This window comes from Brachyhypopomus gauderio, chromosome 9 (assembly GCF_052324685.1).
Source record: "Brachyhypopomus gauderio isolate BG-103 chromosome 9, BGAUD_0.2, whole genome shotgun sequence".
In the NCBI taxonomy this organism is placed as follows: Eukaryota; Metazoa; Chordata; class Actinopteri; order Gymnotiformes; family Hypopomidae; genus Brachyhypopomus; species Brachyhypopomus gauderio.
In genome coordinates, this window is record NC_135219.1 from 8,643,480 (window position 1) to 8,670,690 (window position 27,211).

General features: G+C 48.7%; 1 protein-coding gene across 1 annotated transcript in view; it reads left to right on the forward strand.

Annotated features, from left to right (window-relative positions):
• The window catches only part of syne2a (spectrin repeat containing, nuclear envelope 2a), a 79,858-nt gene that overhangs the window by 39,093 nt on the left and 13,554 nt on the right, over positions 1-27,211 (forward strand). The window contains 44 exon segments of the mRNA XM_077018216.1: positions 1,524-1,664; positions 1,891-2,073; positions 2,203-2,340; positions 2,540-2,725; positions 2,872-2,994; positions 3,187-3,369; positions 4,515-4,598; positions 4,835-4,942; positions 6,716-6,793; positions 6,923-7,528; positions 8,142-8,219; positions 8,359-8,961; positions 9,686-9,763; positions 9,903-10,424; positions 11,143-11,220; positions 11,359-11,946; positions 12,098-12,210; positions 12,401-12,536; positions 12,645-12,761; positions 12,868-13,017; positions 13,163-13,444; positions 13,596-13,602; positions 13,604-13,794; positions 14,033-14,194; positions 14,554-14,685; positions 15,593-15,801; positions 16,081-16,198; positions 16,303-16,485; positions 16,844-16,984; positions 17,173-17,349; positions 17,437-17,592; positions 18,392-18,550; positions 18,918-19,088; positions 19,290-19,423; positions 20,474-20,681; positions 21,681-21,863; positions 21,985-22,098; positions 22,244-22,398; positions 22,565-22,712; positions 22,941-23,035; positions 23,505-23,736; positions 23,981-24,175; positions 26,072-26,188; positions 26,780-26,935. Of these exon segments, the coding sequence (XP_076874331.1) occupies positions 1,524-1,664; positions 1,891-2,073; positions 2,203-2,340; positions 2,540-2,725; positions 2,872-2,994; positions 3,187-3,369; positions 4,515-4,598; positions 4,835-4,942; positions 6,716-6,793; positions 6,923-7,528; positions 8,142-8,219; positions 8,359-8,961; positions 9,686-9,763; positions 9,903-10,424; positions 11,143-11,220; positions 11,359-11,946; positions 12,098-12,210; positions 12,401-12,536; positions 12,645-12,761; positions 12,868-13,017; positions 13,163-13,444; positions 13,596-13,602; positions 13,604-13,794; positions 14,033-14,194; positions 14,554-14,685; positions 15,593-15,801; positions 16,081-16,198; positions 16,303-16,485; positions 16,844-16,984; positions 17,173-17,349; positions 17,437-17,592; positions 18,392-18,550; positions 18,918-19,088; positions 19,290-19,423; positions 20,474-20,681; positions 21,681-21,863; positions 21,985-22,098; positions 22,244-22,398; positions 22,565-22,712; positions 22,941-23,035; positions 23,505-23,736; positions 23,981-24,175; positions 26,072-26,188; positions 26,780-26,935 (8,118 nt within the window).

A 27,211-nucleotide genomic window follows, 5' to 3' on the forward strand; every position in this document is an offset into this window, starting at 1 on the left:
AATTTACCTTTTATAACAAATGCTATAGCTTGAAGACTCCACTTTATCAAAATGAAATTATGCTGGTATGTCTGTTACAGTAGTACAGTAAGTGCAGTAGTACAGTATTACAGTAGTACAGAAAGTATAGTATTAAAGTAAGTAGCCTACAGTATTGCAGCAAGTGCAGTACTGCAGCAGTATAGTAAGTAGTACAGTAATTACAGTATTATAGTAGTACATAGGGTTGCCACCTATGTCTGACAAAAAACAAGGACACTGTTATACTGACACAGGGTGGCGAGTGTAATCTGGTGACGGGGGGAGATGGCGAACGTAAAATGTTACTGGGGGGGTTTAAAATGATGGACACAGCGAGAAAAAAAACTGATTTAAAGTGTGCAGAAACAGTCTGAATCGTGGTTTGAACTAACCTAGTTTTTTTGCCGGGACCGAATATTAAAAAGAACAAAAACCGGGACAAACTGGGACAGCCCGGTAAAACCGGGACAGGCACATGAAAACCAGGACAGTCCCGGGAAAACCAGGACAGGTGGCAACACTAGTAGTACAGTAAGTACAATACTACAGTAGTGCAGTATAGTAAGTACAGTAGTACAGTAAGTACAGTACTGGAGCAGTAGTAAGTACAGGATTACAGTAAGTACAGTACTACAGCAGTATAGTAAGTACAGTATTACAGTAAGTACTGTAGTACGGTAAGTACAGTAGTACAGCAGTACAGTATTATAGTTGTAGAGTAGTACAGTATTATAGTAGTGCAGTAGTACAGTAAGTACAGTAATACAGTAGTACAGCAGTACAGTATTATAGTAGTACAGTAAGTACAATACTACAGTAGTACAGTATTACAGCAATACAGTAAGTACAGTATTATAGTAGTACAGTAAGTACAGTATTATAGTAGTACTGTAAGTACATTAGTACCGTGTTACAGTAGTACTCGTAGTTTAGTAGTTTAGGATTCAGCTTCGCCGTTGCTAAGGCTACATAGGTAAGTAGCTGATTTGGATTTGTGCAGTAGATGTCTGCAGTGTTTTGAATGCTGATCCTGATTCAGATGCAGAAGGGAGAGATTTGAGTGACAAAGAGACTATGAATATTGGCACATACATTCAAGTCTGATACAGAAAGAAAAAAAAAATTCATAATCAAAAGTAAGATTTTAAAATATACCATTTCCATGTGATTCATGTGTATTGATGTTTTTTAACCAAGAACAATTGTGATTATAAAATGGTGACTGGTAAAAAAGTGAAGTTCCAGCCACAGTGGCAGATGGAAGAATTGCTTAATTCCCAACACTGGCTGTTAAGTGTAATGACATTTCTGTGCGTATTCTGTGCGTGAGCTGTTTACAGAACTATCACTAAATAGTAATGCGTTATGGATAACTAATTCAACAAAATGCCAACCATAGGAGTAGAAATGTTTGGATATAGAAGCTGATTGCTAGTTTGCACCGTATGCAGTATAGCACACATGCATAGTCAGAGGGGAAGTGTGACTTCTGTGTGGTTCAGGTGGGACAGGCCATGGAGAGGAGTGGCCCTCTCCACAGAATGAGTGAGCACGTCAACGAGGTGGCTGTGGGCTTGAACTGTGTGGAGGCCCTGCTGCAAAAGAAGAGTTCTACTGTGCAAGAAGCTGAAAGCACACTGAAGGTGTGTGTGTGTGTGTGTGTGTGTGTGTGTGTGTGCGCACGTGTGCCTGCTTTATTGTCCATCTTATTGGCAGAAGAAAGAAAGTCCTCCTACTGATAACATGCATAACTAATTATAATCAATTAATTAATTTGTAAATATAATGTATTCATTTAAATTATTCTAGGATTATTATTCATGAGATGTATGCGCATATGTATGTGCTTGTATGTTGTGGTGGTGGCAGCGAGTGTGGGACGAGCTGGACCAGTGGCACTCCCAGATTGCCGTGCTGGAGGCGGAGGTGGTGGAGCTGGCGGAGGAGCAGCCCGAGAGGGCCCACGTCCTGATGGATGAGCTCACCCACCCCCTGGAGCGCTACCAGGCCGTGGCCAAACGGGCGGAGCAGAGGACCGCCTTCATTAGCAGAGTGAGTGCAGCTGTCTGTCACCCTGTGGCCCGCAGGTCAGAGGTCAGCAAGCACTGCTGTTGTGTTTGTCCTCCTCTGTGGTTCATTTACGTGGGTGTGTGTGTATGTGTTCTGCATATCTGCGTCCAGGTCCCTGCGTGTCTACAGGAGTATGAAGATGTTCTCCATAGTTCTACCTGTTGGTTGGCCGAGGCTCAGTCCTGGCTGGAGACCCCTCACACCTACACAACTGCCAAATGCCTCCACAGTCATGTTACCTCCCTACAGGTCGGACCAGCAGTGCTCTAGATATCTTTATACACTGCCCTTTCTTTGTCTAGTTTGGTGTACTGATGCTTATGTTTCATAGTGCATAGATAAAGAAATTATATCTACCTTTATCTAACCATACTTTGATATTTCCTTCGTGGTCCCGAGAGAGCGTTCTTTGATGTAGCTGATGTCTGAGAGGCTGTTGACTGTGCAGACGATGGTGGATGAGTCTGAGGGGGTCCGAGGTGTTCTGGAGTCCTTTGGATCTGCACTGCAAGACATCTCAGTGGTGTGCGACACCAGCACTCAGGAGCAGAAGCTACGTCTAGTTCACACCAACATCAGCGACGTGCACCGCCGCGTCCTGGAACTCCTCCCGCAGCTCCAGAACGCTGCTGCAGTAAGATCTTCACCACAGTCACCAGCTCTGCTTCAGTTAAGATCAGAACAGCCCAGAGTAGGACTGCTATGGTGGTCCCGACGTTAACCGCTCTGAAGGCTGCTGTTGGTTGATGGCTTTTGAACACGGTGGCTGTGTCTCTGCAGGAGATGGATGCCATCGAAGCCGAGGTGAAAGCAATGGAAATGAATGTGTCGAAGATCAAAACCATTTTGTCCAGCAAGGATACCAAGGACATCCCCCTGGAGGACCATCTCCAGAACAGACAGGCAGGTCCAAGCATGCCCGGATTCATGCACAGAGCAACGACCACTTGCTTCGTCCTCAAATCCATTCAAGACATCTCACTCGCACTCAATGCGAAATCACATCTTGAACGTCTCATCTCTTTTCCATTTTCTCCCCTCAAGGTCTCCCAACAAATCCTGATTCTAATTCACAATCTGAATTATAACTTGCAGATAATCCTTGACAACATTCAGGCCATGAAGAGGACCACGGCTGAGATTGAGAGGTGCAGGGCAGGCCTGGGCCTGCCGGTGGGGGCGGAGCTCAGTCTGACGGTCTTCCCCAGAGCCAAGCAGCTGGAGCAACCCCTCAACGACCTGCAGCTGCTGACCGAGGAGCAGAGCGCTGCACTCAGGGTCCGTACCATCCTACCACCCCCTCAGGGTCAGCACGGCACTGGCAATGCCATAGGATATCTGCCCCACTATGGTGCATGATAAAAACAGTGTTATATTATTCAGCAGATGAGAAGATCTATGTAACGTTTTTTAGATTTTTACTTCCCGTAAAAGGTAAAAAAAAAAAAAAAACCTTTGCAATTCAGTTTATTTGATATATGTCAGTTTTATTTACTGCACTTAAAATATCTTCTCAAGTGTCAGTAACATGTTTAGGATTTACTTCACGCATCATTCCTCTCCTTCTGACAGTTTTATTAATCTCTTTAAGGTATGAAGTACTCATTACTGAAAATAAAATTCTGAAATGTCAATATTTTTACGCCGACTGCTTTTTTAGCTGACGGAGCTAACTCTGAACTTTAACACCTCGTGGAAGGTGGGTTTGTCCGATTTTCTTACCGTCAGGCATTTTTCGAACTGCTGAAATGCTGGTGGTATTTGACTCACTTTTCTTACATGAGCAGCTATGACCTTCATCTCTGTCCTGGTATTTGGATTTCTGGTCTTTAATATAGCAGCGATTAAACAGATGCAGTCATGCACATCTCTCATACGGCAACAGTAATTACAGAAATGTCATGGAAACTGGCTTCTTAATGCCAGACAAAACCTTTTAAAGAAATATTTGGAAAAGATGGATGCCAAACACATCCAGTCCTTCCTCTTGATATTAACTCAAATCCTCAAGTCCAGTATCAGCAAATGTCATAATGTCTTCATGTTCCCCATCACCCTCAGCTCTGTCTGTCATGTTGGGCTGCAGTGAATCATCTAAAGAAAGACTATAAAATATTCCGAGTCGTATATCTACATGACCTCCAACTCTTTCATGTCTGTGGGAATTCATCCCTTGGGCCGCAAAGATGTTGAGTGAGGGGGAGCTGTGGACACCATGATTCCAGGAGTGCTCAGATCAGATCGGACCAGTGCTTTTAACTTCTGCCTCATCGAGCACTCGAGTGTTGATGAATCACAGTGAAACGTATCAGGCCGCCGGCTGGATGAGTTCAGCGTAGTCTTGTGGTTTGACTCTTGTGCTTATCTTTAGTAGCCATGAATGTGAGCTGTAGTTTATGAAGCTTGCTGTGTCATTTTCCCAGGTTGCTCTTGGTCATCCAGTTGAATTTATTTATCCCTGTGGACAAATGTCAGAATCCAGCCTTCCTTCCTTTGAGGACAAAATGGTGAGTTCAGTTTTGCACTGATTAATCAAGTGTGCAGCCCAGTGCACTTTGAATACATTTAGATGTGCTTTGTATTGCTGAATACACGTTAAGGGGAAGATCTGTTTCATTATGACAGCAGCTTTGCATTCCCCTAGTAACATATCAAATGAGCAGACACTCTAGCTTAGTGAGGCATTGAAGAATGTAGGACAAGCGTTCAGACTTTGACCTCATGAGCCCTCGGAACTGTGAAGCAGGTGCCCGTGGAAACCCCATACCCCGAGGAAGAAGACAGTGATGATGACGACGATGAAGGCGGTTACTGCTCATCCTCTGAGACTCTGACGTGCAGTCTTCCAGAGGTACAGGAGGAGTGTCTCTTTCATCCTGGTGCCCTGCAGCACTGCTTGGGGGACAGGTGTGGGACTGGCATGGGACAGGTGTGGGACAGGTGTGGGACTGGCGGGGGACAAGTGTGGGACAGGTGTGGGACTGGCGGGGGACAGGTGTGGGACTGGCGGGTGACAGATGTGGGACAGGTGTGGGACAGGTGTGGGACTGGCGGGGGACAGGTGTGGGACTGGCGGGGGACAGGTGTGGGACAGGTGTGGGACTGGCGGGGGACAGGTGTGGGACAGGTGTGGGACAGGTGTGGGACAGGTGTGGGACTGGCGGGGGACAGGTGTGGGACTGGCGGGGGACAGGTGTGGGACAGGTGTGGGACTGGCGGGGGACAGGTGTGGGACAGGTGTGGGACAGGTGTGGGACAGGTGTGGGACTGGCGGGGGACAGGTGTGGGACTGGCGGGGGACAGGTGTGGGACCGGCGTGGGACAGGCGTGGGACTGGCGGGGGACAGGTGTGGGACAGGTGTGGGACAGGCGTGGGACAGGTGTGGGACAGGCGGGGGGGACAGGTGGGGGACAGGTGTGGGACAGGTGTGGGACTGGCGTGGGACAGGCGTGGGACTGGCGTGGGACAGGCGTGGGACTGGCGGGGGACAGGTGTGGGACAGGTGTGGGACAGGTGTGGGACTGGCGGGGGACAAGTGTGGGACAGGTGTGGGACTGGCGGGGGACAGATGTGGGACAGGTGTGGGACAGGTGTGGGACTGGCGGGGGACAGGTGTGGGACTGGCGGGGGACAGGTGTGGGACAGGTGTGGGACAGGCGTGGGACAGGTGTGGGACAGGCGGGGGGGACAGGTGGGGGACAGGTGTGGGACAGGTGTGGGACTGGCGTGGGACAGGCGTGGGACTGGCGTGGGACAGGCGTGGGACTGGCGGGGGACAGGTGTGGGACAGGTGTGGGACAGGCGTGGGACAGGTGTGGGACAGGCGTGGGACTGGCGGGGGACAGGTGTGGGACAGGTGTGGGACAGGCGTGGGACAGGTGTGGGACAGGCGGGGGGGACAGGTGGGGGACAGGTGTGGGACAGGCGTGGGACTGGCGTGGGACAGGCGTGGGACTGGCGGGGGACAGGTGTGGGACAGGTGTGGGACAGGCGTGGGACAGGTGTGGGACAGGCGGGGGGGACAGGTGGGGGACAGGTGTGGGACAGGTGTGGGACTGACGGGGACAGGTGTGGGACAGGTGGGGGACAGACGGGGGGACAGGTGCTTCTCTCCACGCCCTGCTGTCTTCCTCTGTGGACATCAGCTCTGACTGCCCACTCCAGGGCTCTCTTCCCAGGGCACTTACCTTATTTGTTTTTATTTTGTTTCCTCTTTCACATCGAACTTGCAATGCATTTATTCTTTTTTTTTACGTCCTATTTCTCTGGTATACACAACTGAATATGTTTAGATGTCTGCATTTGTCTGCCTTGACTGACAAATATGAACGCTATTCACAGAGTCATCTCAACAGGTGTAATTTGCACATTTCCATTGTACCTTTAGTGATTCATATGCAAAACGTCCATTTAGGCTGTTAGCAAAAGTGCTCATGTTCCTTTTAGCAATTTGTTCTCTCTTCACAACTGTCACATCTGCCAGTAATTTGCTATTCCAAACGTAACCTGCTTGGCTCTGTCACTTGCAGCTGGACTCTCTTTTCTCTTGTTTGAAGAGCTCTGTGTCCAGCTGTCAAGTCTGTTCTTTAAAATTCTGATCCCACCTTGACTCATCTGAACCAGGACCCAGACGAACCTCTGATGACTGAGGAGACTGCTGAACCCAGTGACCGTACTGTAGTCCAGGACTCAGTTACCAAGGTAAGATCCACTCCTTTCAGATGAGTTCTGTGAATTTAGTATCCTGTCACATCCTTTAGTTTCTGATGTACAGACATGCCGGATGTGTTTATACTGTTCACACCTGTTCACACCTGAAATCTGCTACAGGGATCAACTCCCAAGGAAACAAAGTTCTTTGAGACTGTGCCCCTGAAAAGCGAACCTAAAACCACTTCACCTACACATCTTAAAAGACGTGATTCTGTGACGTCAGAAAGGGGGACAGCTGCTGAAGACAGGGGTTCTGTCCCTGACACAACTGTCCCGCCTCTGGAGACACCAGAGACACCAGAGAGAGCTGAGCCTGCTTCACAACTTACCATACCATCTGAAACTAGCAGCTCTGATAATGAGGAGGTGCGTCAGGACATCAGACATCCTGCAACGATGGATGAGACACAAGGAGTGATTCCAGAAGCAGCACTCGTATTAGGAGAGACAGGGACGTCTGCAGTAAAGCCTGTTCTGGTAGCTCCTGACGTGGAGGCTGTGAGCACACGGACACAGACAGTCCCTCAGGGGACGTTAACTGACCATCTGGAAGAGGAAAGGTCCACTCACAGACCCACAGAGGAAGGAGTGGAGATACCGGCTGCTTTCAGTAAGGTCCTAGAGGCCACCAGCCCAGTCAGTGAGACGGAGGAGAGCTCAGTGTCCACACTGATGATATCTCATCCAGACACACACACTGGTCCTCAGGAGCACACAGCACTGGTAACGTTTCATTTACTCCATCATCTCATAATGCCTCACGTCTCACCTACTGTACACACTACTGCATATAGTCTCACCTCTTTAATTATCATTCATAAGCTCTCACTGGATTAGGATGAGCTACTGAGGTATTAATACTAGCTTATTCACTGAACTTGTTGCACATGTAGTTGATTATCTTTGCTGTCCAGCAAGAGGTGCAGAGCAAGATAAATATTGTCAAAAATCTAAATACACGGGTAGAATAAATAAGGGAAAATTGGTGGAAAGATTGATTTTCATTTGGGGAGTCAGTCCACATAATGTCCAGCAACTACATTGTATGTGGGACTTTGAGGTAGTGCATTAATAAAGGTTTATAGTTGTGCTGTGGATAAACAACTGATGTAATATTGTAGTATTGTTTAAGGTCCAGTCCTTCACATTACTGCAGGATTCTCATAATTAAAACGTCCCCTCGTTAAGCAGTGTGTAAAAACCATTAAGCAGCATTTTGTACCAACAGCACTCTTGTAATGAATGAGGTTGAGTGGCGTGTGTGTGTTCTCTCTCACTGCATTGTGCTGGGTGTGTTGTTTAACCCTCTGCTCCCACCCTGATCCATCTGAACCAGGACCCAGATGAACCTCTGATGACTGAGGAGACTGCTGAACCCAGTGACCCCACCGTGGTGCAGGTGTCTGTTATCAAGGTAAAGTTCACCTTCTGTTCAGATGAGTTCTGTAAATTCAGTAGCATTTTGCATCTTTTAGTGAAGCAGGTTGTGGTGTACACACATACAGAATGTGTTCTTACTGTTCACACCTGTAATTTACTTTTGTACACTACAGGAATCAACTCCCAAAGAAACAGAGTCCACTGAGTCTGTGCCACTGAAAAGCGAAGCTAAAACCACTTCACCTACACATCTTAAAAGACGTGATTCTGTGACGACAGACAGGGGGACAGCTGCTGAAGACAGGGGTTCTGTGCCTGACACAACTGTCCAGCCTCTGGAGACACCAGAGACACAAGAGAGAGCTGAGCCTGCTTCACAACTTACCATACCATCTGAAACGAGTAGCTCTGATAATGAGGAGGTGCGTCAGGACATCAGACATCCTGCAACGATGGATGAGACACAAGGAGTGATTCCAGAAGCACTCGTATCAGGAGAGACAGGGACGTCTGCAGTAAAGCTTGTTCTGGTAGCTCCTGACGTGGAGGCTGTGAGCACGCGGACACAGACAGTCCCTCAGGGGACGATAACTGACCATCTGGAAGAGGAAAGGTCCACTCACAGACCCACAGAGGAAGGAGTGGAGATACCGGCTGCTTTCAGTAAGGTCCTAGAGGCCACCAGCCCAGTCAGTGAGACGGAGGAGAACTCAATGACCACATTGATGATCTCACACCCAGACACACACACTGGTCCTCAGGAGCACACAGCACTGGTAACGTTTCATTTACTCCATCATCTCATAATGCCTCATGTCTCACCTACTGTACACACTACTGTATATAGTCTCACCTCTTTAATTATCATTCATAATCTCTCCCTGGATTAGGATGAGCTACTGAGGTATTGATACTAGCTTATTCACTGAACTTGTTGCACATGTAGTTGAATAAACTTGCTGACCAGCAAGAGGTGCAGAGCAAGATAAATATTGTCAAAAATCTAAATACATAAGCATAATAAATAAAGAAAAATTGGTGGAAAGATTGATTTTCCTTTGTGGAGTCAGTCCACATAATGTCCAGCAAATATATCATATTTGGGACTTTGAGCTTGTGCATTAATAAAGGTTTATAGTTGTGCTGTGGATAAACATCTGATATAGTATTGTAGTATTGTAGTATTGTTTAAGTTCCAATCCCTCACAGACTCTCAAAACATTTAGAAACGTAGCCTCCAATATCTGTACTACTCTATGAACGAATGCTCTTTATGACAGTCAGTGGATTGATATCAATTAAAGCATCATACTGAATATCACTCACATTACTGCAGGATTTTCATAATTAAAACGTCCCCTCGTTAAGCAGTGTGTAAAAACCATTAAGCAACATTTTGTACCAACAGCACTCTTGTAATGAATGAGGTTGAGTGGTGTGTGTGTGTTCTCTCTCACTGCTTTGTGCCCATCTGCTCCCACCCTGATCCATCTGAACCAGGACCCAGATGAACCTCTGATGACTGAGGAGACTGTTGAACCCAGTGACCCCACCGTGGTGCAGGTGTCTGTTATCAAGGTAAAGTTCACCTTCTGTTCAGATAAGTTCTGTAAATTCAGTAGCATTTTGCATCTTTTAGTGAAGCAGGCTGTGGTGTACACACATGCAGAATGTGTTCTTACTGTTCACACCTGTAATTCACTTTTGTACACTACAGGAATCAACTCCCAAAGAAACAGAGTCCACTGAGTTTGTGCCACTGAAAAGCGAAGCTAAAACCACTTCACCTACACATCTTAAAAGACGTGATTCTGTGACGTCAGACAGGGGGACAGCTGCTGAAGACAGGGGTTCTGTCCCTGACACAACTGTCCAGTCTCTGGAGACACCAGAGACACAAGAGAGAGCTGAGCCTGCTTCACAACTTACCATACCATCTGAAACGAGCAGCTCTGATAATGAAGAGGTGCGTCAGGACATCAGACATCCTGCAATGATGGATGAGACACAAGGAGTGATTCTAGAAGCAGCACTCGTATCAGGAGAGACAGGAACGTCTGCAGTAAAGCTTGTTCTGGTAGCTCCTGACGTGGAGGCTGTGAGCACGCGGACACAGACAGTCCCTCAGGGGACGTTAACTGACCGTCTGGAAGAGGAAAGGTCTACTCACAGACCCACAGAGGAAGGAGTGATATCTCACCCAGACACACACACTGGTCCTCAGGAGCACACAGCACTGGTAACGTTTCATTTACTCCATCATCTCATAATGTCTCATGTCTCACTTACTGTACACACTACTGTATATAGTCTCACCTCTTTAATTATCATTCATAAGCTCTCACTGGATTAGGATGAGCTACTGAGGTATTGATACTAGCTTATTCACTGAACTTGTTGCACATGTAGTTGATTATCCTTGCTGTCCAGCAAGAGGTGCAGAGCAAGCTGAATATTGTCTAAAATCTAAATATACAGGTATAATAAATAAAGGAAAATTGGTGGAAAGATTGATTTTCATTTGTGGAGTCACTCCACATAATGTCCAGCAACTACATCATATGTGGGACGTTGAGGTTGTGCATTAATAAAGGTTTATAGTCATGCTGTGGATAAACAACTGATGTAGTATTGTAGTATTGTTTAATTAAGGTCCAGTCCTTCACAGACTCTCACTACATTTAGAAATGTAGCCTCCAATATCTGTACTACTCTGAACAAATGCTCTTTATGACAGTCAGTGGATTAATATCAATTAAAGCATCATACTGGTTATCACTCACATTACTGCAGGATTCTCATAATTAAAACATCCCCTCGTTAAGCAGTGTGTAAAAACCATTAAGCAGCATGTTGTACCAACAGCACTCTTGTAATGAATGAGGTTGAGTGGTGTGTGTGTGTTCTCTCTCACTGCTTTGTGCCCATCTGCTCCCACTCTGATCCATCTGAACCAGGACCCAGATGAACCTCTGATGACTGAGGAGACTGCTGAACCCAGTGACCCCACCGTGGTGCAGGTGTCTGTTATCAAGGTAAAGTTCACCTTCTGTTCAGATAAGTTCTGTAAATTCAGTAGCATTTTGCATCTTTTAGTGAAGCAGGCTGTGGTGTACACACATGCAGAATGTGTTCTTACTGTTCACACCTGTAATTCACTTTTTACACTACAGGAATCAACTCCCAAAGAAACAGAGTCCACTGAGTTTGTGCCACTGAAAAGCGAAGCTAAAACCACTTCACCTACACATCTTAAAAGACGTGATTCTGTGACGACAGACAGGGGGACAGCTGCTGAAGACAGGGGTTCTGTCCCTGACACAACTGTCCAGTCTCTGGAGACACCAGCTGAGCCTGCTTCACAACTTACCATACCATCTGAAACGAGCAGCTCTGATAATGAGGATGTGCGTCAGGACATCAGACATCCTGCAACGATGGATGAGACACAAGGAGTGATTCCAGAAGCACTCGTATCAGGAGAGACAGGGACGTCTGCAGTAAAGCCTGTTCTGGTAGCTCCTGACGTGGAGGCTGTGAGCACGCGGACACAGACAGTCCCTCAGGGGACGATAACTGACCATCTGGAAGAGGAAAGGTCCACTCACAGACCCACAGAGGAAGGAGTGGAGATACCGGCTGCTTTCAGTAAGGTCCTAGAGGCCACCAGCCCAGTCAGTGAGATGGAGGAGAACTCAATGACCACATTGATGATCTCTCATCCAGACACACACACTGGTCCTCAGGAGCACACAGCACTGGTAACGTTTCATTTACTCCATCATCTTATAATGCCTCATGTCTCACCTACTGTAGGATGAGCTACTGAGGTATTATGAGATACTAGTTTGTTCACTAAAAATGAACCGCATTGAACTGTAGTGTGTGTGGTTCTTCTTCCTCTCCCTGCAGGAAGTGCAGACTGAGCTGCAGGAACAGAGGGATCTGATCAAAGCCATCGGTTGCCATGGCTACCCCCCCGATCTGGCGCAGAAGGATCAGGCCCCATCTGGGATGCACACAAGGTTGGACATTTGTTCCTCATGCCGGGTCTCACGGTCGTGTCGCACACATTTTTTCTTGAAGGCATGCGGGAGTCTTGTTGCAATGCATGAACTGCACAGAGGAACTCTGTATCAGTGTCCTGTGGGAGACGGCGGATATATCGTAGTAAACAGTAGGGCGTGTTTCCTCTGTCTTTGTGTGTATGTGCAGTGAGATGATTCACGTTGACCCCGAGTCTGTGAGGTCCCCCTTCAGCTGGGTGCAGCTCCTGTCCAGCCTACAAACTCTCCTGGACTCGGTCAACACAGAGCCAGACAGATCGTCAGCAGAGGCCCGTGTCAATCCTGTACGAAATCCAGAAACTCACACACCGTGCTGTATGTGTGAGCCCATTTCCACGATGGGCTTCAGCGCTGTAAACTGTTATAATGGGGTTCTGTCCGTCTCTCTACAGATGAGTGGGTCACGTGAGGAAGAGGTGTGGGACGACGCTGGATTCCGTCTCACGCAGGAACTGTGTGGACATACCGAGCAGCTCCGCCGTCTTCGTCATAACGCACACAGCAAGCTGGTGAGTTCGGGGCTGTCCACGTGTCTCCTGTCCCAGTGCAGAGCTCAGTTCAGCTCGTCCTCAGGCTGATCCATTAGCTCGCACCTTAGTAGCATGTCTTCTGCAGGCTACGGTAGAGCTCCAAGACGCTGTTCGCTCTGAGCTCTGTGAGGTTCTGACCGGCGTGAGTCACACACTCTCCAGCATCACACACACACTGCGGTGCCCGATGGAGAACACCCAGGAGGCAGGTCCGCTCCAGCTGCTGATCCTGCAGGTAACCCCGCCCCTATGCAGATTTCCCCGCCCCAATGCAGGTAACCCCGCCCATAAGTATGTAACCCCGCCCCAATGCAGGTAACCTCGCCCATAAGCAGGTAACCCCTTGCTGATGCAAGGCCACTGCTTTCCTGCTCTCCCAGAGTCTGTCAGCTCAGCTGGCCTCCGTGGGCACCGAGACCAGCAGCCTGGGTTTGGATCTCGCTGTGCTGTCCGTTCCCGAGTCGTCTGCTTGCCTGGAGCTTCTGCGCAGCTGCGTATCTTCTCTTCAGAGAGCCCTGGAGTGTCGGGAGAAGCGGCTAAGCGAGTGGCTGGGTCACACACCCCGACTCCAAGAGCTGCTGGACTCACCGGTGTCGGTGCTGGAGGCTGGAGCACCACAGCAGGGCCCCAGTTGCCTGGATCAGGACACGCCCAGCGAGCAGGTACAACGTCCCTGCCCTCGTTTGAACTTTCGCTTCTGCAGGGCGACACGCGGGCGAACGCACCCCTGCAGATCGAGTCCATCCCACCCACACGCGGCCCGTTCGCCTGAGCATGACGGACTGTCCTGTCCGCTTCTTCTGTCCTTGTCAGAGCGTGCGGGGGTGGCGTGTGGACCTCCCTGCGGGACCTGCCGGACGCGGCGGGAGAGGTTCCGACACGCCGGTGCTCTCGTGCTCTCCTGCAGGGCCTGGAGGTTCTGGTGGAGCTGGGCTCTGAACGCCTGCAGCGCACCCGACGCACGCGGCCTCTGACCTGCCAGCAGCTCCAGAACCTGCTCTCACAACACAAGGTGTGGCGCACATCCACCAGGCCCGGAGCTGTGTTCCTGCGTTCCTGCGTTCCTCACACACCATTCTACACCACTTAGCGTTGTACTGTCAGGCGAGATGATGGATGAAAATGATGTAAATGAAATCAGGCATGTGGAGGAGAGAAGATCAGACATCACGTGCATGGTGTGGCTGATTCTGATTTAAATGGGTCCATTACTGATCATTTTCACCTGTTTTTTATGAATGTGCTCACAGAGGTACTTCCACAAGCTGAAGACGTACCATGGGATGATGGCACATCTGTCCAAACAGCTGCCGGAGGGAGCACTGCAGGGCCAGGAGGACACAGAGCGGCTGGTCTCTGATGTGCTCCTGCAGGCTCAGGAGCAAGGAGCCCACATGCAGTATAACATACAGGTATTTATGGAGGAGCTCTCCTACCCAGAGTGCACTGCCCCACACACCGGGGCTTCCAAACATTTTGCGTTTGAATCCAAATAAATTGTGTATTGTACAAATAAGTGTGTATTGAACTTATAAAAGCAGAAAGGCACAAAAGATTCCTTTTGATTCAGAGTCAATCTTCAACATCCACGGTGTATGCAGCACTTTGAGGTAGTGAATTGGAAAGGGAGGAGATGCCCTGCTATCAGTCACACAGAAGCATTCAAAACATTCAGAAATGAACCAGCCCTTTGTACCAACACTGTTCCGTTAATGACGGTGAATGACGTGTGTGCTCCCTCTCCCTGCGTCCTGCTGGGTGCTGGTGGCAGGAGTGGTCTCAGTACGAGAAGATGAGAGGGAGGCTCAGCAGACAACTGGAGGAGCTGGACGGGGCCTTAACCAGCGAAGACCTCCACCCTGAGGTGGAACCACAGCCCGAGCACTTCCTGCACCACTACCAAGTGAGAACTTCTTAAGTTACGACATGTTGGAGTTGTGAGATGTGTCCTGCTCTGGTAATTCCCATCTGGATTAGGTGCTGCGCTCAAATCTAAAAAAAAAACATCTTGGCCTACGCTGGCAGCTTGATTGTGTAGTTAGACCCCCCCACCAGCTTCATGGCCACTCGTCGCTCCTGTTCTGTTTTTTTTTTTCTTTTTTTTTTACCAGCCGATGTTCATCTGTCTCTGTGCCAAATCTCATTAGACTGGGTGATATAGGGGCGATAAGGAGGTCCATCCTGTTCAGACAAGTTATTTGGCGATCCTCCAGATGATCTACCATGAGCAGCTCTGCTACATGAAGCATGGCGGGTCCGGGGGGGGGGGGGGTGTCTCTTTGTGAGGGGCTCATTGGCTCTCAGACGCACAGGCCCCCTTTTAGCACACTCCATTCCAAATCAAATTACTTGGAAAGAAGGTTCCATATCTGCAGAACTCCATGTTCTCCACTCGCTCTCCGCTCTCCTGTCCTCTCTTCCCCCACAATTACAGGAGCTCATTTCTCAGCCCGATTGACTCATGCAGAACGGTGAGCAGAGCCGATTGGACCAGCGGTAATAGATTTACGCCAAACTCATTCCTGTTCCAAGGCCAGTGCTCGAGAGGGGTTGGTGTTGCCATAGCACTGAAAGGAATGGTGTGGATGCACAGAGAGAGACAGAATGACAGAAAGGGAGAGAGAGAGAGAGAGAGAGAGAGAGGGAGGGAGGGAAAGATGAGGATCCAGTGCTGAGTGCAGATGTTGAAAAAGCTTTTACTTTATTTCCCATTTTTTCTATTCTTTCTTTCGTTCCTTCTTCCTCACTGACCCGATTATTTGCTCTGTCTCTCCTGCTCTCCGGTCTTTGCATCCCTCCTGCTCACCCAGCGGGTTCGAGGGCTCCTCCAGGATTGCAGGCCCCAGGTCGAGATGCTGCGGGACTGGGCCAGCACACTGCAGGACCCGCCCTGTTGGTCCTGGGAGCAGGACGGCCAGGCTGCCCCCGGAGCTGGGCTGCAGGCATACTGGCAGTCTCTCCACAGACGGCTGGAGCAGCAGATCCAGCGTACAGAGGAGATGAGAGTCAGCTACGATAGGTGTGACACACAGATCACGTGACCCGGTGGCCTCTGCATGTATCTCATTGTACGCTTCACTCCTAGAGACCCTATACACTGCACATTAATGTGTTTTTGTCCTGTTCTGACATGCACTCCATGCATCACAGTCGAGAACAACTTGTCAGTCTCACACATAATTCAGTGCTAAACATATGGCTCTGTTGTTGATCTGTTGTGATCTGTGCAAAGTCGCAGGTTTAGCACGCTGCTGTTTTTGTGCCTGTGTCTTTATGCACATTTGCACCTGCTTTGCAGATTCCAGTGCAGCTCAGTTGAGATGGAGGAGTGGATGACTAGCACACTCGCACATGTGCACACCTGGACCAGCCTGGGAGACTCACAGGACGCCAGAGTCCTCCTGCCACAGCTCATGGTGCCTGACCCTCACCCCCCCCGATGTCTTAGCATCTCTTCCGTCTGCTGTGCCCGAGCACGGCGGCTCCGCGGTGCCTCTAACCCGTGCTTTCAACGGTGCAGGTGTTTGTCAGGGAGCTGGAGAGCAGGTCCGAGCAGATGGCTTCGGTGGTGAAGGACGGCACCGATGTTCTGCACCTGTCGGCCAGCGGCGCCCCGGCCCTGCGCGGACGCTTGGTCCAGCTCGAGCAAGCCTGGGCAGAACTCAGAGACACTCTGCCCTCTGTTCAGCACAGTGTGCAGAAGGTACGCGGTCTCTCTCTGTATGTTTCTTCCTCCCCGTCTCTCTCACTCCCCCGCTCTTCTCTTTCATGCTTCTCCGTCTCCTTTCTCCATATCTCTTTTTCTTTCTGCCCAATTACTCTCGTATCTACACAGAGTTCCACCTGTGTGTTGTTTCGGTGTGAACTCCTCATGACCGTCTAGGTGGTTTTCTGTTTGTTTACTGTTGCTTGGTTGATCATTTTGCTTGTTTTGTTTTACTGTTGTTTTTATCAAAGGCTGTTATGTCTATGCCCTATGAACGCTTGTGCTCAGTGTAGATCTGACAGTGAAACTTGCCATAGCAGATCATCTAACACCACCCCTGCGCTCTCTGTCCCAGCTGCTGGCAGGCCTGCCCCGCTCGGAGGTGGTGGCTGAGCTGACCTCCTGGCTGGATCGCATGGAAAGCAGACTGGAGCAGGCGAGTTCTGGGGAGCGGGACGAACCCGCCGGCCTCCCCATGGTCCTGCAGCGGATGAAGGTATCCCTCTCCTTCTCCATCCACAAACCCTCCTCCTTTCTTTTAGTAAACTCCAGCATGGCTCAGTTCATTCAGAGGTCCTTTATGAGTAGTGTGCCTTGAGAAACTTGAGTAAATTAAATGTAGAATAGAAATCAGGCTCAATGTGAAATAAATGCGAGGGAGAGTTGATTGTTGCCTTTCTTTAGGACTCTAAAGCAGAGGTGAAAAGCTGGCAGCCATGGCTAGACTTCCTCAACAAGTCCTTTGAGCAGGTGAGCTCAGAGGACAAACCAGCCAATCGTAATGAGCGTTTGCTCTGTGCTGAGCAACTTGGGGAGCTCAGTCACCGTTGGACCATCCTTCGGGAGAAGATCGACTGCCAGGTGGGGACAGAGATCCTGCCGCCGCCTCTGGTCTGTGGAAACTCCACGTGCAGCTCGTAATCACGGTCAAATACTGTTTGTCTGCAGCTGCATGAAATGGAGTACAGGACGCTGGCCTGTGCGGAGAGAGAGGGCTGGCTACACAGATTACGCAGTTGGATCTCCAAGCTGGAGGAGAAGCTGAGGGTTATGGAGAGGCCAGCTGGCTGGACGCAGATACGGCAGGTCTTGGAGGACTGCAAGGTCTGTGTTTGAGCCTTCAGCCTTCAGTGAAATCTGTAGTGTTCACAAATCACCAAGGTTTCTTTTTTGAAGCCAAAATTAGATGAACATCATGCATGCCTGTGGAAAAGAGAGAGAGAGGGACACAGAAGGGATTTTGGTCATTGGTTGTGTGCAGAAATAAGAGATGCACCATCACTTTGGTGATTCCTCCTAAATCTGCCTGTCCTCTCATCTCATTAGTACACTAGCATAGCACATAGCATTTTGCACCATGTTGTAGAGTCACACAGACGCTCAGTCACAGGTTAGCATAGCTAACCTAGCATAGCTAACCGTTTCCATTTTATGTAGCAAACATGAGAGATTCTTAGGAAAGTGTGGAAGTGTAACTCAGACACAGCAGGACTAGAGACCAGCAGGACTAGAGACCAGCAGGACTAGAGACCAGCAGGACTAGAGACCAGCAAGACTAGAGACCGGCAGGACTAGAGACCGGCAGGACTAGAGACCAGCAGGACTAGAGACCAGCAGGACTAGAGACCAGCAAGACTAGAGACCTGCAAGACTAGAGACCAGCAGGACTAGAGACCAGCAAGACTAGAGACCTGCAAGACTAGAGATCAGCAGGACTAGAGACCAGCAGGACTAGAGACCAGCAAGACTAGAGACCAGCAGGACTAGAGACCGGCAAGACTAGAGACCGGCAAGACTAGAGACCGGCAGGACTAGAGACCAGCAGGACTAGAGACCAGCAGGACTAGAGACCAGCAGGTTTGCTTGAATGCAACAGATGTGACGTGGTCCCGTTTTTGTGCAGCGAGAGGAGGATGTTCTCAAGCTGAGGTCTGCCGAGCTGCTGCAGTTGGAGGGTCTCCACCCGATGGAGCAGGAGGGGGGCGGGCGGCATGCAGGAGATCAGGTGTTCTCTGCCCAGCTGGAGCGCACTGGAGAGCAGAGCAGAGCTCTCGGGCAGCAAGTGGGTCCTCACCTCTTTACTCCTCACATCAAACTGAAACCACAGCATAGTTTCATTCCACATAGCAGTACGTTGCCAAAGTGAGAAAGATGTCTTGATCCTGGCCTTTGATCTGATTCACCCTGGCAATGAGACTGTGTCTAAATCTATCCTGGTTCATCTGGAAGTGAGTTAGCACAATCTGCTTTAAGTATGCTGACACTCTGAATACTGCTCGGAGCCGGGTGGTTTGTGAAGTAAATGGAAGGAAGCAGAGGTCACCTTTCAGCCTTGTTAAATGGCAGCAATACTGGGTAATTTACATTACCCATATACATGTATAGAATGACTACCCAGAATGCTTTGGTGATAGTTTTCGCCGCGGCAGCTGTGTACAGTGCAGGCGTCTCTGGCGGAGCTGCAGGAGTGGTGGACTCAGTGGAACACGGCGCTGAGGACGACTGCTCTGGGAACAGCCAGCGTGGCCTACAGGCTGCAGTGCAGGCGAGGCCCACTGTTCTCCGTGCAGCAAAGCCAAGATCATGCAGACCAGCTCCAGGTGAGAAGCTGAAACCTGTTCAGGTATACTTTAAAGGAATAAATAAATGACCTAGGAATAGCTCAACACCCTGACCACACCTTGGCAAAAAGGAATGTCCAGTGTGCATTACGTTCTTTCTGATGTTTGGAGACACTTGCATGCCTCTCTAGAAATCTATCGGCATTAGTCGTGCAGTGTGAAGATGGCTCTTGTCCACAGGAGCTTCAGACGGAGATGGTCCAGTCCGAGGAGATGTGGAGCAGCTTAGCCAGGCTGTGCTCAGACCTGAGCAGCCGAGTCCACCCCAGCTCTGCTCTGTTCCTGTCTGCTCGCCTGAATGGAGAGAAGACACGGTGAGTAATGGCTCCCTGTGGCCTCTTCCCCTGGACCACTCCTCCTCTCCCCCTGGACCACTCCCCCTCTCCCCCTGGACCACTCCCCCTCTCTCCCTAGACCACTCCCCCTCTCCCCCTGGACCACTCCCCCTCTCTCCCTGGACCACTCCCCCTCTCTCCCTAGACCACTCCCCCTCTCCCCCTGGACCAATTGGAAACAATTATGTGTGTTAGTTATGTGCAGGTAGGTATTCTGTTATGAACAAGCTTAGATATTGGTTTGCTAGGGTGGGTGTGGCCCAGACTGTAGTGTCATGTAGAAGTAGGAGGAGCCACTCTGTGATGTTTTTCTCATTTTTCTCTGTGTCTCTGCTGCCCACACCTACTTAGCTGCTGAGAGATCCCAGCCACGCTGATTAAAGCACACGACAGGAGATGCTGGGTTCTTGGAAGTATTAACTCAGTCTGCAAATCATGTCTCGTCTAGAGAACGCTGTCTCCTTACTTACAGCTTTAAGGCAGAGCTGGGGGGAAGGGGGGGTGGTTGGGGGTCTGAACAGAGCAGGACCAGAACTGCGCTCTGTCCACTGGGCCCTGACTCAGAGCCTCTACAGCAGTCTGTTCAGTGCTTGTGAAAGACATTATGCCAGAACTGGGAATTGTGGAGTTTTTCCCTCCAAATGTGACTGTTCACTTAGGTGATGCAACATATCGGCATTTTTGAGTTTTGGATTACACTCTGAGATGGATCTAGAGTATGTGAAATCCATTATTTACAAAGCAGAGGATATGAAGAGAGTGCTTTTGTAGATGAACCCATCTTAGCTCTGGCTTGGCTCTGCGACCTGTGCAGTAATGTGCACCGAGTGCACATTATGTTTGGATAGTCTCTTTTTTCCAGTACACACTGAACTCTGCAATCATCTACAAGTATATTTCATCAATGCTTTAGCTTTCTGTAACTATTTTGATGTGGAGGTGTGTACACAACATGTAAATTAAGTGTAAATGGCCACGGTTCTGACAAAAAACGTTCTAAATTTGTGTGTGTCTGTGTGTGTGTGTCAGATGGACAGCGACGATCCAGGACGTAGACAGGCAGCTCCAGAAGGCTCAGGCAGCGGTGCAGCTCTGGCAGGAGTACAGGCGGCTCTACGGGGACTGCTCTGGGCGCCTGAGCGGTTACTGGGAGCAGTACGAGGCGCTCCTGAGCCCTCCGAGCGCACAGCAGGAAGACCCAGTAGCTCTGCTTCACAGCAGGGTCGGCGCCATCCGAGTGAGTGATTTCCCCAGCACGACCACAGCGGGGAGACCAGAACACACACGCTGCTGCATACACACTCTCAGACGGGAAGACCTGGCAGCGCAGTTTGAAAATATATATAGTTACGTTGGCCATACGCTGACTTACATTTCCGTCTGACAACGATATAGTGCAAACAAAATAGCTTTTGTGAGGAAAAGATGTCATTGATTTGGGGGATCTGCTCTATAGCTAATAAATCAGAGGAGCTTTTCATACTAGGGGGACATTGAGTCCTCAGATAGGAAGTGGCATCGCTAAAAATACCTGTATGTGGAGCACTTGATCAGAGAGACACAGATGAGTGCACTGTTATTTCGGATAAACATCCAGCTTTTCCTTCTCGGAGAAGCACCATGAGTAATTTCAGAGAAGCCTCCTGAGTTATACCAGAAAGACCCTTTCAAATATCAGTCCTGGTCCCTGCAAGGAAAATTAAGAAATGGTCTGATATTTCTGAGTGAGTAAACAGTACTAGTTGTACAAAGAAAATAATAAACAAGCTAAGGAGAGAGCTCTTCTTGAGAAGAACAAAGGTATAAAAAAAGTTATGATTCAGAGTGGATGCAGGTTGTGAATCAAAATAAACAATACACTTTTAATTAGAAACAAATGTATACAATCTAATGCATGGTGAACAAACTAGTAAACAAGTGATTGCACTTTTAGTCTTTCGAGGAGAACATGTCTGTCACAGCCAGGCGTGATTAGGTGAGAATGATATGTGATAAATCAGTATCTGCACTCCTTTGTCTGTTTGACGGTCTCTCTCTCTCTCTCTCTCTCTCTCTCTCTCTCTCTCTCTCTCTATAAACATAGATCATCTGCCTTTCTCTGTCTGTCTGTCTGTCCATGTGTCTGCCTTTCTCTGTCTGTCTGTGTCTGTATGCATCTGTCTCTCATTCTCTATTAATCTTGCCTCAGTCCTGTATTAGTCTCATGTTTTACACCTTTCCTATGTGTCTTTAATAGCTTTTGGAGGACAAAATGGAATCACTGCAGAATAGTGCCGGGGAGGTGTGGGAAACCTCAAAGCTACTTATTGCACAGATGGAGCCCCAGTCTGCTCCTCTCATCCAATCAGAGACCAGATTACTCTCACGTGATCTTCTGCATCTGGGCCAGGCTCTGGCTAGGACACGGCTACACCTCAAGGTGCTTGGTTCCTTGGTTCAGCTATAACATTTCTACAAGAAAGACAAGTTCTGTGAGGTCTGAATTTGGTGAATACAACAGAATACACGAGTGACCATAATTATGTATGCATGTTCTGTAGGAGGATTTAGAAGAGTATGTTACCTTCAGCCATCATTTGAATTCTCTGGAACAACATTTCGAAAGCTCTGAAGGCCTAATGACCTCCCCCACTGCAAACATAGAGTGCCTGAAGGTAAGCTAGTTGACTCCTAGGTTTCTCCAACCAAAAATGACATTAACATATAATATATAAATAAATATGTGAATCTCTGTAGTCTCAGATGAACCCCTTCAGCTGTTCACGCTCTACCTCTGTCCTGCTCTCTGTGTCCTGTAAGCTGGGCCTGTTGGAGCTGAGTGGCCTGACCCCTGACCTCGGTGCTCTGAACGAGCAGGGTCTCAGAGTTGTCATGGGGGGGCGTGAGGCAGAACGTCTGCGGGCCCTCAACACGCGGTGGGTGAGGCTCTTCTCCCAGGCTGCAGACAGACACAGGTGGGTGCTTCTCCAAACCAGCTACGCTATCCCAGGAGCCAAGATCAAATCCAGGATTATGATCCGTTCCCCTTTGCAACGTGCCTGGTGTTTTGTTTTTTTTTTTGCCCAGTAAACGGAGAGATGGTTCTTTTGTGTGATGTTACGTGTGATGTTCTTTTGATAGGGAGATGTATGCTGAGCAGCTGTGTGCACAGAGTTTCCAGCAGAAGTGCCAGGCATGGATGGCCCTACTGGAGACAATGGAGAGTTCCCTTTGTAGTGATATTTCTGGCCATGACTCTGTCGTAAAGGAGCAACTTACTGCTCACCAGGTCAAGTGACTGAACTCCTCTTGACACTTTACACTCATTCTGTGTTTACGTGTAGATTATGCATTTACGCCATGACACAGTATCTGGAAAAAAAGGAGTCTGTTCCTGTCACATCAAAGACATATACTCAGTAGTTTATCCATGGGATATTTCACATACTGTAAAACGATACAACCACTATCTCCCTGACACTGAAGCTTTGTTGCTTTTCCATGTGTATCTCTTCAGAAACTGAAGCTAGAAGTGTTGGCTGGTCAGCAGCTCTTGGCGGCCGTGGTCAGCGAGGCCCTGGGCCTGATGGAGAAAGCTCCAGCAGCAGACAGGTGAGTCAAACCACACGCTGCGGCCGTCAGCCCGCTGCATCCTTCCTGTTCTGTGCTGGGTCATGCACGCTCCTGCAGAACCAAACCGATTCCTGATTCCCGACTGAAAGCAGCGCCTTCCAGAGATCCGTAGCGGGGTTTTTTTCCAGCCGGGCTTAATACCCAGACCCAGCTGAGATCATAACTCAAGTGAGGAGGTCAGCTCCCAAACAAGCTGGCTTACTCTCCAGACATGGCACAGCCGTGACGTGAAATCATTCTTTATTTCCACTCAAGCTCATTCTCGGGCAGCTGTGTTCATTTCATGTTTTACCTAGAGTTTGTCAGTAATTCATGTGTGGTTGTTACAGATGTGTTTATAGACATGTGGCCGTTTTCACATTACACAGAGCTAATGGATCTGTCGTCAGTGCTAATGATGCTATAATGCTAAGCTCATTTTCTGCTGTGCTGATCCTGGCTTGTCCAGGGGAGATCTGGTTCTGAGGTTGACCCAGCTCAGAGAGCGTTGGCGGGGCACCCTACGCACACTACGCCAGCGCAGCAGGTGCCTGGAGCAGCTGGCACAACAGTGGAGGTTCTGTAGAGCGGGCATGAAAAGGCTCTGGCGGCTTCTTGGTGACTTGGAACCCCTACTGCCCCCTGCTGGCTTGGTGCTTTGCAGCCTTCCACAGCTCCAACGGTCCATTCAGGACTATGAGGTATGAGTGTGGAAGAATAAGAAATAAAATTGTCGTGAATGGAATTTATTCTTACTTAAGCTTTTCTGTGGTCATCTTGGGCATCATTTAATTGTGAAGACCCATATGAATGATAAATTGGGAAAATCCTTCCTCAGGCTCTAGCCAGCAACATGGTAGATTATCACATTATCATGAACTGCGTACATTTATCATAGAGTTCCAGCGCTGTTAGACTGCATGTTCGCCCCCTGTCTCCCCTCAGCGGGCTCAGCAGCAGCTGGGCTCCCACGAGCGGCTCTACGGCACGACTATACAGGCAGGCAGGCACATCTCGTCCCGTCCAGGCGCACAGGCCCGGTCCGAGCTGGCCACGGAGCTCCGGGCCTTGCAGGAGGCCTGGGAGCAGAGCTGCAGCCTACTGGAGAACAGGAAGGCTCTCACGGAGACCGTCATTCAGGTAAGTGACCAAAAGCCCCTGCTGTGGGTGGATTATAGTGATTGCCTTAACTGTGATAAGGCTGCTGTGTGAAAGAGTGTACATTCTCAGCGCTGGGCTGAAGTAATGTGACGCAGGGCTGCGTGGTATTATTACTGTGAACAGAACAGCGGAATTAAAGGTTTTATGCTGGAACATGGAATGTTCAGCCTATAAGTGGAAAACCCAGTTCACTTCAGCGCGGTTACATTAAATCACACACATTTCAAGGCCCCTGAGATCTTTTTGAATTTGAAAAGGCCTGACATGGCTTTTAATCAACCTCAGTGGCGGTGCCTTCTTCTTGTATAGAAAATCTACCACCTACGCATTGATAGCTTCAGCGTGTCACAAGTCCTGGTGGTTTGTGTCGTACTCTTGTGCAGCTGTCAGTGATCTACCTACTCACTTTTTTTTCCTCTGCTATACTGTGGTAAACAGAACAGGGAGTTGAGATCAAACAGATGAGATGTAATCTAATCTACATATAAAGCAGCATGGTTCTCGCACGCTTGAGTCACTGGTGACAGGGAGCAGTTTGGGATCACAATAGGAGCCAAACTTCATCATTGTTCACTCATATTCATATGCAGCCCTGCGGCCAGCTGGGGGTTAGAGAGCCGTGTTAGTCTGAATGCTCAGTGCAGTACATTGTACACATAACATTATCATAATAGTGCATTTGGATCCATTTTACCACCTTATTTCTTCTTTTGTTGCACATTTCAGTGTATCAAGTTCACAGGTTTCTTTCATTATTCAAGAGAACCAGCTGCCTACCAGCCTAAGAAAGTAAAGGTGTATCTGATGATGCCTCACAGTACATTGTAAAATAATTATGATACCATTAAGTTAAAGTTTAAGACATCATCCAGCAAACTGAACATGGATTGAGAAGAATCTAAGTCAGGGGTGCCCACAGTTTTCAGCTTGCGAGCTACTTATAAGATGACCAAGTCAGAAAGATCTACCGGGGTGGCGGCGAACGTAATTTGTTGAGCGGGGGGGGGGGGGGGGGTGGCGAACGTAATTTGTTGAGTGGATTGCAGATTGGCTACCGTGAATGTCAATCAAAATACAACCGTCAGTGCAGATGTGCGATTCATCTACTACTATTTTATGTGACGCGATCTACGCACATTCCTTCGCGATCGACCGACACTTCCTTCGCGATCGACCGGTCGATCGCGATCGACGTAATGAGCACCCCTGATCTAAGTATTTTAAAACAGACTGTTTAAGGCTGTAGTTTTGGTAGAATCTGATTTGATAGTTCCCTAAAATCTCTTACAGAAACATAGTTCTTATTACTTATTAATGGAAATAATAAAGATGATTTGGTTTTGACTTTTGGTTAAAGACACAAAAACGCAATTCTGAAAGGAATCCAGTCTTAGTGTTTGGGATGTGATACGTGGAGGTGAAGGTGTGGAGTGACATACTAGGATAAAAGAGCCCAGTGTGAACTGCCACTGTGAATATGCTACAGTGTTGTACATATAAACTTGCTTTACCATCGGGGCGCTCGCCAGATACAGTGGTTTCTTCGTCACGGTCATGGCCACACACATCCAGCTCAGACTGGTTCTTCTGTGGATAACAGTAATGAGAACCTCCATAGGTTAACTAGAAGTTAACTGTGGTGATCCTCCCGAGTTATCCTAACACTGCAAGGACAACGTAGCAGCCAGACACCAAAGTCAAGTCCACACAATTCATGATTAACTTAGACTGAGGTAATTCTTCAGCTCATTAGTGGCTTCAGGTCTGAGAACAGCAGTATGGGGACATCCGAAACTGATTTCAGTTACATGCCAAATGATTATGATTACAAGCAAGCAGAGAGACATTAATGCAATTTCTCCTGATTTATTCTAGAACTGGAGCAGTTGTGAGGCTGGATTTGCTGACAGTGCTCTTAAACTAAAGGAGATTTCTGTCAGACTGAAGGCACCACTGCCAGACAACCAGGAACTTCAAGAGAAACTCTTCAAGGTATTTGTCAGATTTAAACAATGAATGGAGACTTGCTGCTGACCTGATTAATTATGAAAATGATGCAGAGCTGCACTGACTGATAATCTGCAGGAAAAGAGATTCAGCTCTGATCAACGAGTGAAGTCATCAATGAGCTTCTGTTTTCAAAACTGACCCATTAGCACCATATATGTTCAGAGGACACCTGACTTGATGGAATCATGTGGCTTTGAAGCTGAGCTAATCTTATTTTGGTTGTGTGCTGATGAAACCATGAAAGGGAGGAGTAATCTGTTAAAAAACACACACACAGAAACTCTCAATGGCAGAACATTGAAACAACAGATCACACATGAGCCCAACAGTAGTACCAACACACAGTGTCTCTCCCCCTCCTCCCCTACTGGGCTATTATGGGTTTGTAATGTCCCCCCTCCCCCTTCCCCCTCAAACTGCCCCTTTTACCCCCTCTCTGCCTGTTTCCCTCCCCCTTCCTGACCGGCAGGCCTTAATCCAGGACAGAGAGAGAGAGAGAGAGAGAGAACGAGAGAGTCAACTAGGCTTAGCGTGCAGCAGTAGAGACTTAGTGCCGGCCACTGTGTTATGCAGGAGGACGAGGACGCTCTGGAGATGTGGGCCAAAGGACTGAAGGAGCTGGCCACCATGAAGGCAGACGTGTCGCAGTACGTGCTGCCCAGAGACGCCGCGCTGCTCCAGGAACAGCTGGAGGAACTCCACAGCCAGTGGGAAGAGGTTTGCCTGAAGGTGGGTGAAGGCCAGAGGGTAGGTGGGGGGTTGCGAGGTTGAGGACCTGCTATTCAAGCAGGTCTGGTACACACAATGCTCCCACCGCTGTGGGATTACATCACTACACGAGAGAGAAAAGAGGGTGAAGAGCACTAATAAAACTGACCAAAATGTTGTTTAAAGCCGACAAGTGTTGGTAATGCTTGGAGGAGGGAGAAAAGTCTGTCTGTATTTCATGTTAGTAGGTTTCCTCTTAACTGTGGTAAATGTAGTAGTAGTATTGAATTTGGTGTA